Source organism: Prionailurus bengalensis, chromosome D2 (assembly GCF_016509475.1).
Source record: "Prionailurus bengalensis isolate Pbe53 chromosome D2, Fcat_Pben_1.1_paternal_pri, whole genome shotgun sequence".
NCBI lineage: Eukaryota > Metazoa > Chordata > Mammalia > Carnivora > Felidae > Prionailurus > Prionailurus bengalensis.
In genome coordinates this window covers 59,579,854-59,592,543 of record NC_057351.1, presented here as the reverse complement: position 1 = coordinate 59,592,543, position 12,690 = coordinate 59,579,854, and the positions used below count along the sequence as shown (strand labels likewise).

At 37.3% G+C, this 12,690-nt stretch overlaps 1 protein-coding gene across 6 annotated transcripts in view; it reads right to left on the bottom strand.

Annotated features, from left to right (window-relative positions):
• BTRC (beta-transducin repeat containing E3 ubiquitin protein ligase) overlaps positions 1-12,690 on the bottom strand; it is a 181,205-nt gene that overhangs the window by 61,671 nt on the left and 106,844 nt on the right. For all 6 annotated transcript variants that reach the window (XM_043597308.1, XM_043597306.1, XM_043597305.1 and 3 more), the window contains one exon: positions 5,071-5,160. In XM_043597308.1, coding sequence (XP_043453243.1) covers positions 5,071-5,160 — 90 coding nt within the window. The remainder of the gene's footprint in view (positions 1-5,070; positions 5,161-12,690) is intronic.

The window sequence follows — 12,690 nt, the reverse complement described above, 5'->3', positions numbered from 1 at the left end:
TTTCCTAACAACATGCCTCTCTCCCTGCCAGCTGTCTGCTGAAAAGGCACAGGCTTGTTCCTTGGCCCTAACAATGCAATTACAGCCCCGCAGATCGCACTGTTTGTGCATTAAGTACAGAGCCAAAACGAGGCGAATTGATCGTTTGACTTTTGGAGAAGCCATGTGATCTCTCGGTGCGGGTGATCCGACATGCATCAGCAGGCAATACTGCAGTCAGTTCTTGATGAAGAACTTTCTTCCTTCACCTGTCTCTCTCCCAACCTTTCCTTTTTCACTGAGGAAAACACTGACTGGGCTCATCTCCTGCTAATCTAGACCAATCCACAAAGACAGGCTTAATCTTATTAGCTCCCTGGCTAGACAGAAATGTGAATAGGTTCTAGCATCTTGAAGTGCCTCGGTCAGATCTAGTGGTTCCCAACAGTTGAACCAATGCTGCTATCTTTAAAAAAAGAAAAAAAAAAGGTTCATAAAGAGTTCACTAAGGAAAATAAGTTTACACAAACAATGTAGTTCAAAAGAACCACAGAAAGTTTTTGGCTCTGGCCAATAAAACTGCCTTGGAAAGGCTTTGAAGCTCTATCTTCAAGGGCCCATCAAGAATCAGCACTGAAACCCATGTCTGCCTTTCTCTGCAGATCTGCTCTGCTGGAAGATGCTGGTGTCCAACATGTAGAATCAACGCAGCTGACTTTAGGCTTCTAACAGCCAGTCTGATATCCACTCAAGGCAAAGTTTTACACATACTCTGTTGACAGCTTTCTGCTTCTGGTTTCTTTCTCCTGTATGTTTAGCAATGAGTGCAGTTAGTAAGGAGACTATATAGGCAGTTCTCGCATTCAAGGGCATAGTTCAAGATTCTCACTGGGGTCTGGACTTTTTTTTTTTTCCTTTTGAAATTAATGCTCTTGAAATGGTTAAACATGACTTTTAATTTTATCGAATTAATATAGACCAGGATTCCTGTTTACAGTTTCCTCTACAATGGCATATGCTACTTAAGGTTCCTGAAGATGACTATACAACAAACGTGCCGTCAATCAGCTGATCCATTTTGGTGTCCCTCGTCTGTACTCCTAAATATCATGTACATCTAGAAGGTGTATTCCTGCATCTTTAATCTGACAAACACACAAACTCTTGTCTATAACAATGGTCCTTGATTCTATTATTCTATTATTACCTGAAAGCGAGCTGGGAAATGTCACTTTACTAGTATTTCTCAGAACCTCTCTATAACTCCCATTCACACTCATTAAAATCATATGAACATCTGTAAAATGAAAGAAAAAAAAATAGTACTTCTGAACTTTATTCCTGCCTTTTTGAAACAGCAATATGCCTAATGTGTAACACATTAACATGCCGGAGTTTTTCCAACCTTATTGGCCTCAATGATATGGTTCCATGTTAATATATTCTCCACAAAGCTAATGTTTAGACCCGACAGAGAGGCCTGTGCAAAGAATGGACCATCTGACATGCTACTTGTGGAACAGTATGTTAAAGAAGCCTGTTAACATGTAGTTTAAAACTCAAAAGAAACTCTGAACAGCTGAAATGCCTTATAAATAGCGCAGACCCAGAGGAAGTGCAAACGTCTGCATTGTGAATTGTAGATCTTAATTACCGACAATGGCTGGTACAGCAAGTAGCACGGAAAAAAAGTGAAACAGTTGCACTGTTCATGGTTGGCAATAATTCTTCAGGAAAATATTTACTATCAATCAGTTATGAGAAAAGGGACTCTGTGCTCGTAAAACAGCACGTTGCTTCTCATACCAGGACCATTTTGCTTCAGCATAATCTGAATTTAAACAGCTTGTTTCCTGCGGATATAATTTTGGAAATAAATAAAACAAGTCTTCTATCAAAATCTGGAGTGAGTGGAAAGGAACATCACATTTTTCTGTCTCAGTCAGTTGCAAACAGATTATTAGTCTCAAGTAAAAAACAGTAACAACAAACAACTGCAATACAGAACATCTACAAAGGACTACTGAAGAGGTTTATTTTCCAAACATAAAGAGGCATAACTTCTCCCACCTGGGCAGGTATGTCGGTAGCTGTGTTCAAACAACTCAATTTTAATTCTGTGCATGCATGTATGTGTAAAAAGTAAATTAGGAAAACCCTGAACCCAAAATTTTCAGTAATATTTAAACAGAAAGTCACCAACAAGATAACATAAAAAAGTAATGCTCTTCATTTTTCTAGTTAGCTTTCTTTACCAATTAAAAAACATCATGAAGGTTGACAATTAGGTACAATGTAATTATTGATTTTAAAGACTAAGCTGGCAGTCAATAATGACTGTCCATTTAAAGCTACAATAAATACAGAGCTCATCATGTTCCAAACAAATCTCATGAACTACAGACCTATAATTAGCAAGAAAAGAAGGCTTTGGAAGAAAATAAAAGATATTTCAATGCCTCCAAATATTACTCAGACCAGGTTATACTGATAAAATGACCCCATTTTTATTTTTAAATCTTTTCCTAGGTCTCATTCTTCAAGTTAGAGATTCAAATTATTATTAACCTAGAGTGGCCGTAGTTTTTCTTACCACTTTGTTTTCTTGTATTCTAAAGAGGACGAATGGGCCCGTTTTCATAGACCTATTATAAAACATTTATTGTAAGCTATTTCTGCCAAAGAAGAGTCACATACTATGTACTACAGGGTCTGAACTTAACAACTTTGCTGTTTTTCAGGGATTAACTGGTATTGATGTCTTCTCTAAAACTCATAATAAACAATATTCAATAACAGTAACTACTATTTTCACCCAAATCAAAGTCACTCATCAGAATTAGCTGCTTTGAGCTAGAGGAAAAAATGGCTGACAGCACTATATTATAGGTGCTCTCACATGGAGATGGTTGGACATTCAAGGCCACTCGGGAGTACTGTCTGCATCAACAACGGACACCTGTACCAAGTTAAAAACCACTGCAGCCATATCAAGTGTAGCAGATGAAACTACTCAGTTAAGGGCTAAAGGTGAAGAGCAGGAAACAGGACAAGCTTGTAGACCTACAAAAATAATGGCAAGTCATTACCTTTCACAGGTCAAGCAATAAATGAGGCCAACAGGAACAGCACAGAATCATGAGGTACACATAACATATGTAAATAGAAAAGGGAAAACTCTTACGGAAGGGAAATAGAAAGGGAAAACTCCTCATGTTACTGGTACCTACTGGAGGCTGTTACAAGAAAGACATAATTTTAGCTACGTGTTTTTATTTGCCAGTGATCAACTAATTATTTGGCTCAAATCTGAAGCAATGAACCAGAAGCCAGGATGTGGGCCAACCAAAGGAACCAGAAAGTTAGGTAGGTTCCAATAGGAAATGATAGAAATCATTATTAAATTAGGGTATTTAAGGAGACGATGAAAGGATCTAAGTGTCAGAATAATGTTAAAATAAGCAAGAGTGGGATGAGAGGGTCACCATCTGGGAGCAAAGGAAACAGACAGATGAGCAGCAATGAGCAAACTTATTTCCTCACCCAAGAGCACAGAAGAAATTATGCCATTGTGCCAGATGCCAGAAGATTTCTAACCATGCACCACTGAAGTACAGGGTGGGAGAAAAACAAAACAAAACACATCACACAGACACACACCAACATGACTATATAGCTTAGAAATCCTGGCTTACAAAGTATGGAGAAAACAAAAGGAACAGATGCTCACTTGGCCAGCTCTCAATGAAACTCATTAAAATTGTCACCCTGTCCTTGGATCGGTGCTCATGCTAAGATTTTACCTTGTTTAGCCAGAAGTCACCCACTTGTGATGAAACTGAGCAATGTGGCCAAAAAGGAGGAAGATTATTTTTAGAGGCCCAAATAATTGGTCCCCCATTTCAATGTACAAATGCCAGACACAAAATAGGGTCAATTAGCACTTGTTAGTTGTGACTAAATGGCTGAAAAAATAAATACATGTAATTTATTATTTTCATATTTTACAGCAAGTTACTAAGACGCTCTAATTTAGGAGACACTTAACCAACTTTTTAAACCATAATTTAAAATAAATTCTGACACTTATTATATGGATCATTTCTAATGGTTATAGTTAGTATGATTTCAGTTGATTAAGTAGGTCCAGTGACTATGTTTTAAGAAAGAAAATAAAAATAATAAAAAATATTGCTGTCCTTTGATTTTTTAGTAAAGGATGGAGACTACCTGATTACCAGGTCTGGCTCTAATAATAACAGCAAGTAACTGAAAGCCTTAGTATAATAAGATAGACTAAACTAAAGTAGTTAAAGTTGGAAATGTTGTAACAGTGACAAATCCCTGAATAGCTATTAAAACAATAATTTTGCATATATGCAAAGTAACAGTCTAGAAACCGAGCCCTTACTGGAATTTTACTTAGTCCTGGAATAATCAAAATGGCTGATATCGAAATTTAGGTCAAAGTTCCTAACTAATTAGAGATACTTGAAAGATTTGAGCCATAGTTAATGTAATTATTAGATCATAAGATCTCTAATGTGTGATTAATTTTATATCTGTAGATATACACACATTTTGTACACGAGAAAAGGTAGAGCATATGCACGATAAAACGTACTTGTACACTCAGATCAAAATCACCAAAAGCAATATTTCTATCATTAGCCTTTCAATAAATAATAATCGTATTATAATAACTGGATTTTCTATAGTGTATCTCACAATCCTTGCAATGGATACCCTATACTTAATTACATTTAAAACCCATGAACAACCTTATAAAAGTAATTGTATATTTTCTTTCATGAATCTTATTTATTTTTAATAATCCATAACTAGTGTCAAGTAACAAATGTGAATTAGACTGAAGTGTGACCAGAATGCATAATCAAAAGATTCTTTTGCAACTGAAAAGATGGAGACTCCAACTTGCAACCTGCTTTGGATAAAATGATGTCTCCTGTATTTTTTTTTTTAATATAAAATCTTGTGATGATCTTTAATAGCAACATGATATAAAGATGTTTACAGATAAAGCACTGTTAAGATGCGGTATAATGCATATTGATGAGTAATATTACTTACTTTGGCCACACAATTTTCAGTCTTCATAGCAGTGCTTGCTAGACATACTGTTTCTTGGTTTAAGCAGAGTCTGGCACAGCTGTTGTAAGTCTGTAATGAGAATTTTTTGGAAACAGGTTTAAATATTAAAATGCTGTCATATACAGTTTTCAAATTTTGTTCCATTTCTCAAAATCAACGTACAAATAGACCTATGTATAAATTCCAGATTTATGCGAACTGGAAACAAGGTAGACAACAGGAACCAAAGAAAGTGAGAGCCCACAAGAGCCAAAGATGAACTCATGAACAAGTATGTAAGCAGCAGTGATCTGCTGGAAGGTGATGGGGCTATTCAAAAATGTGCAAAGAACTTAAACAGACATTTCTCTGAAGAAATACAAATGGCCAACAAGCACATCAGCTCAGAAATGAAACCACAATGAGATACCACTTCATACCCACTAAGATGGTTACTATTAAAAAACAGAAAACAGTAAGTGTTGGCAAGGATGTGGAACAATCGGAACCATTGAGCACTGCCGGTGGGAATGTAAAAGGATACAGCTGCTGTGGACGACAGCATGGTAATGGTTCCTCAAAAAATTAAATTTAGAATTACCATATGATCCAACAATGCCACTTCTGGATGTATACCCAAAAGAATTGAAAGCAGTCTTAAAAAGATATTTCTACATCCATGTTCATAGCAGCATTATTCACATGGAAGCAACCCAAATATCCACTAACAGATGAAGGGACAAGCAAAATGTGGCATGTACATCAATGGAATAGTATTCAGCCATAAAAAGGAAGGACATTCTGGGGCACCTGGGTGGCTCAGTCGGTTAGTCACTGGACACTTGATCTTGGCTCAAGCATGATTTCATGGTTCATGAGATCGAGCTCTGCGTCCAGCTCTGTGCTGACAGCACGGATCCTGCTTGGGAGTCTCTCTCTTCCTCTCTCTCTGCCCCTCCCCTGCTTTCTCACTCTCTGTCTCGCTCTCTCTCAAAACAAATAAATAAACATTAAAAGAAAGTTAAAAAAAAAAAAAGGAAGAACATTCTGACATATAGGACAATATGGATGAACCTTGAGGACATTATGGTAGGTGGAATAAGCTAGTTACAAAAAGATAAATACTGATAAGTGGTTGCCAGAGGCTGGTATAGAGTTTCAGTTTTACATGATGAAAAGAGTTATGGGGATGGATGGTGGTGACAATTACATAACAATGTAAATATATTTAATCCACTGAACCGTACATTTAAAAATGATTAAGAGGTTGTTATGTTACATGGATTTTACCACAATCTGAAAAAATGGTAAGCAAACATTATTAATAACTGGCCAATATAGTAAAACAATGTTTTCTTGTAGTCTAAGTTTTAATTGATGGTACAAATCATGGTTCTCAAACTTTAGCATGCATCAGAGTCATCTGGAGGGCTTGTTAAAACACAGATTGTTAGGTCCCATCCCCAGGCTTCTGAGAATTTGCATTTATAACAAATCCCCAGTTGATATGAATGCTGTTGGTTTAGGAACACTCTTTGAGAACTACTATGCTGGAGAACCATATGTGTTGGAATTAAAGAGAAAAATCTTAAGACACAGGCGATCTCAGGGCGCCTGGATGGCTCAGTTGGTTGAGGGACTGATTTCGGCTTAGGTCATAATCTCACGGTTTGTGAGTTCGAGCCCCACGTTGGGCTCTGTGCTGACAGCTCAGAGTCTGGAGCCTGCTTCTGATTCCGTGTCTCCCTCTCTCTCTGCCCCTCCCCAACTCGTGCTCTGTCTCTCTCTGTCTCAGAAATAAACGTTAAAAAAAATTTTTTTTTAAAAAGACGTAAGTGGGGCGCCTGGGTGGCGCAGTCGGTTAAGCGTCCGACTTCAGCCAGGTCACGATCTCGCGGTGCGTGAGTTCGAGCCCCGCGTCGGGCTCTGGGCTGATGGCTCAGAGCCTGGAGCCTGTTTCCGATTCTGTGTCTCCCTCTCTCTCTGCCCCTCCCCCGTTCATGCTCTGTCTCTCTCTGTCCCAAAAATAAATAAATGTTGAAAAAAAAAATAAAAAGACGTAAGCAATCTCTCATAACCAACAATAGGAAAGAATCCATGTTTTAAATTCTAGATTTACACAGCAGTTGCAAAAATAAGTTCCTGTATACCCTCCCCCAGCTTCCCCTTATGTTAATGTCTTATGTAACCACAAAAGACTTACCAAAGTTAAGTAAATTAACATGGTACAATATAAAGAATTTATTTTTAGTTTCACCACTTTTCTCACTAATATCCTTTTATTGTTCAGGATCTCCCCCCACCCCCTGCCCCGGTTTATTTTGAGTTGAGGAAAGGGGCAGGAGGAAATTAAGAGAGAGAATCCCAAGCAGGCTCCGTAACAGATGCAGGGTTCAAACTCATGAACCGTGAGATCATGGCCTGAGCCAAACCCAAGAGTCAGACCCTTAACCAACTGAGCTACCCAGGCAGAACCTCTGTTCAGGATCTAACCTAAGATCCCACATTGAATTTAGTTACCATGTCTCCTTAGTATCCTCTAATCTGTGACAATTTCAGTCTTATCTTTTATGATTATGACACTTCTGAAGAGAACTGATTAATCTATATAATGCCTCTCAATCTGGCGTTGTCTCATGTTTTCTCACGATCAGATGGAAGTTATACATTATTGGGAATAATACCACATAAGAGATGTGCCCTTCTCAATGCATCAAGTAAGTCAGGAGGTAGGTTAATAAGTATTTATAGTGATGTTAACCTTTATCACTTGCCTAAGGTCATGTCTGACAAGATTTTCCATTATAAGTTTATTATTCTTCCTTTGGGAATTACTAAATATATTGGGGGAAATATTGAGACTATGCAAATATACTGTTTCCGTTTCAACTTCAGCCTGCTAATTTTAGCATCTACTGGTAGATCTTGCCTATGGTAATTTTTAGTGTAGTGTTCTGACAGTGATTTTTTTAAAATTTATTTTTATTCTTTTAAGTTTATTTATTTTGAGAGAGAGAGAGTGAGCACGAACATGTGCACACAAGAGAGAGAGAGAGAATCCCACTAACAGTGCAGAGCCTGACATGGGGCTCAAACCCACAAACTGCGAGCTCATGATCTGAGCAGAGAAGTCAAGAGTTGGACACTTAACTGACTGAACCGCCCAGATGCCCCTTTTTAAATTTTATAAAATGTTTATTTATTTTGAGAGAGAGCATGTGCATAGCAGAGGAGAGGCAGAGAAAAAGGGAGAGAGAGAATCCCAAGCTGACAGCATGGAGTCTGATGGGGGCTTGATCTCACAAACTGTGAAATCATGACCTGAGCTGAAATCAAGAGTTGGATGCTTAACCAAATGAGCCACCCAGGCGCCCCAGATGGTGATTTTTCCCCTGAGGGTGAATTTCCCTCTTTCCTTCCACATTTATTAAATGGAATGTTTTCTGTGAGGAAGAGCCATGATTTCTCCTATTTATTTATGTCAGCAATGGATGCATAGATATTTTAAGTTATTCATTTTTGGTCAACTCTTGGAAAGGCGTAGGTAAAAAAAAATCTAAGAAAATGGAGAAAAAGTATTATAAAATTGGTTTTCCATTTAGACAAGTTAAACTTTAAAAATTTATCCACTGAACTATTTTACTCTTATATTATTTAAGTTGAAATTATTTCAAAACATATTTCAAAGGAATAAATTGGATCATTTGTATAGCAGGTATTGGTACATGAATCTTCTGGGCTCAGGATTCAGTACTTCTTTTGCAGCTACTAATACCACAAACATTATGCATGTACAGACAACACAAAAGTCTTTAAATAAAACTTCCTATATTTTTAAAAGACACTTATGAAATAACTAGTATATACTGAATAACATAAAAACTGTAAGCCACAGAGCTCAAGTTCCAAAAATGGTAGAGATATTTATATGGGATTAACCCTCATAAGGCAACAATTATAAACCATGGCGGGGGGGGGGGGGGTATTTTAAAATTACTACTTAAAAGCACCAGAGATTGACTTAGTCAGGAACCGGGGAGGGGGAGGGTAGGTGAAGAAGAGGGGGAGGAAGGGTGTGGACTGACCTTGAAAGAGGAGAATCACACTGGGTAACGTTCTTGTTTATGTGCTTTTTCCCTAAGGGTACTCACCAATCTACTTGGTGCAGGGTGACTAAAATTCAATTAGAAAGCCATTCTATTGGCTTGATATGTCAAAGGATGGAGTTCTGGACTGCCACAGTGGCTGGAGACTGAGAAAAGAAATCGTAGAAAATAGACCCATAGGGGAGGCACAATTCCCCTCAAATCCATGGCTAATCTCCAAACTACATACATGAATGGGACATTCTAAGGATTCCAATGGAAAATGACAGAAGATTGAAAGATCCAAGCAGAGATTCTAGCTGCTGCCCATGAGGGGAGACATAGTTTAGAATATGATTCCTACTAAGTTAGAGGAATTTGATAGGCATCTCAAACTTTCCACTGAAAAGTTGGAAAACCCTACACTGAGAATAAATAGTAAGTCTAAGGAGTAAGGGATCTACCTTAAGACCAAGGGCAAAATCAAAACATACTTGCCCTAACAAACATGGAACCAAGACTCTATGAAGTCATGTGATCAGTCAGTAAGTTAATCGGTGTTAGATAAAAGAATCCAGGGTCATCGCAATTAGTCATTTATAATTCTACAATATAATAAAAAAACTGCTAGACATGAGAAAAAGTGGGACCCATAGTCAAGAGAAAAAAGGATAAAAAATGACCCTGAGATGATCTTGTATGGGAATTGGCATATAAAAGCTTTACAGAAGCTATAATGAATGTTTAACATCTTAAATGAAAGACAGTCATAATGAATAAACAGAAATTTTCACCAGAAAAAAATGAAAATCCAAAATGAACCGGACAGAAACTACAATTGAAAAGTGTATTATCTGAAATTTAAAATTTACTATATGGGCTTAAAAGCAGATTGGAGATAGCAGGGAAAAAAAAGTCAATGAACTAAAAAGACAGATCAACTGAAATTACCCAAACTGGAGAATAGAGACAGTGAAAGAAAGAAATGAATAGAGTCTCAGTTATCTGTGGAATAAGTGTCAATAATCTAACATATGTGTAATTGGAAACCCAGAAGAGAAGTGAGAATGGGGCACAAAAGTTATAAAAATAGTGATCAAATATTTCTCAAATTTGGTGAAAACCACTGGCTTACTGATCGAAGATCAGCAAACTCTAGAGAGATTAAATACAAAGATAACAAGAACTACACACAGTCAAAATTGCTGAAAACCAATAAAGACAAAACTTTGAAAGCAGCCAAAGAAAAAAGATGGATGCTTCATACATGGGAGCCAACAATATAAATAAAGGCAGACTCTTCACCATAAACAACAAAGGCTAGAAGACAAGAAATAACATTTTCAAATTGCTGAAAGGAAAAAAAAATCTCAAACCAGGTTTCTTACAATTAGAAAAAAGAATTATAAATATGAAAAGGAAGAGATCTAGAACAAACTCTGTGGTGCTGAATTGGAATTGAAGGTACCAATGTGAATTCATGGTTTTCAAATATATAAACCCAGATGTAAAATCTTGGCTTCTAGATGCCATTTTACACACAGGAACCATAGCTCTCTGGAGAAATGGCTGGTTACAGGACTGGATGGTGAAAATACAAGATGAACCTGGAGATCTGCAGGGAATGATGGCGATGTGTCAGAGGGGAATGATGCCAGTGTAAAGGGTCTTTTAGTAACCCAATATGGGATAATCTCAGTATTAAAAAAAAATACAGTCTGTGATCTGTTGAATAAGGTACATTTCTTGAAAAACATAAATTACCAAAACTGACACAATAAGAAATAGAAAATCTGAATAGCTCTGCATCTATTAAAGAAATTAAAATTGTAATAAAAAATTATTCCACATAAATTTTAAAAAATCCTCCCATAAAGAAAACTTCTACCCAGATGGTTTCACTGGTGAATTCTATTAAATAATATGAAAGAAAAAATACCAGAACTGTACACAAACACTTTTAGAAAACAGAGGAGGAGAAGACTTCTCATCTCATTTTATCAGGGCATCATAATCCTAACACCAAAAACTGACACAGACATTAGAAAGAAAACTACAGGCCAATATCCCCCATGAACACAGACACAAAAAGTCTTAATAAATTCAATGAATGTAATTCACCATATTAACAGAATAAGTGTGGATGGGAGCATTTGACAAAATTAAACACCCATTCATGATGACAACAACAACAAAAACAAACCAAAATCTCAGCAAACTAGAAATAAAAGGGAACATTCTTAATCCCACAAAGAGTGGCTAAAAAAATGTTAACTAACATCATACTTAGTAGTGAAAGACCAAATACAGTCCCTCTGAGATTGGGGACAAGGAAGGCAAAGATGTTGTTCTCTTACCACATCTATTCAACATTGTATTGGAGGCCACTGCCATTCAAATAAAGCAAAAAAGGGAAACAAATGGCAAATATGTTGGAAAAGAAGAAATAAAACTGTCTTTAGTAACAAATGATAGGAAATAAGGTCAAGAGTCAAAAATCAATTTATATTTTCTAGCAACAAACAATTAGAGAATGAAAAAATTTACAATAGCACTGAAAAAAGATTAAAGAGTTAGAACTGAGTAAGAAATATACACTGAAAACTAAGAAACATTGCTCAGAAAAATTTAGAAAGACAATTAAATGCAGATATATACCATGTTTACAGACTGGAAAACTCAATATTACAGCAAGGTTAATTCTACTCAAATGGATACATGGTTTCAATAAAATCCAAATCAAAACCCACAGGCTTCTTAAAAGAAACTAAGTTGATTCTAAAATCTATATAGAAATGCAAAGTATCTATGATAGCCAAAATAATATTAAAATTAAGAATATGGAAGACTTGGGGCACCTGGGTGGCTCAGTTAGTTGAGCATCCAACTTCGGCTCAGGTCATGATCTCACGGTTCAGGGGTTCGAGCCCCCCATTGCGCTCTGTGCTGACAGCCTACTCAGAGCCCGGAGCCTGCTTCGGATTCTGTGTCTCCCTCTCTCTGCCTCCCCACCCCACCCCACCCCCCCGACTTGTGTTCTGTTTCTCTCTCTCAACAATAAATTTAAAAAAAATTTTTTTTAATTAAAAAAAAAAAGGACATGGAAGACTCACACACACTACCTGATTTCAAGACTTACTAAAGCTACAATGATGAAGACAGTGTAGTATTTGGTGCAAGGATAGACACTTCTAAAAAGAAAAGGTACTTTGAGCTCGTCCTCTGTGTGGATTTGAAGTAGGGGTTGGTCAGTGCCTCAGCTGCTATTACCCTTTGCTCTGCATCCCAGCAGCACCCTCTTTTCCAGGAGGTGCAGAAATAGACTACACTGGGGGCACCTGGGTGGCTGGGTCGGTTAAGCGTCAGACTCTTGATTTTGGCTCAGGTCATGATCTCAGGGTTCATGAGATGGAGCGCCGCATCAGGCTCTCTGCTGACAATGCAGAGCCTGCTTGGGATTCTGTCTCCCGCACCCCCCTTCCCCTCCCCACTCTCTCTCTCTCTCTCTCTCTCAAAATAAATAAATATTAAAAAA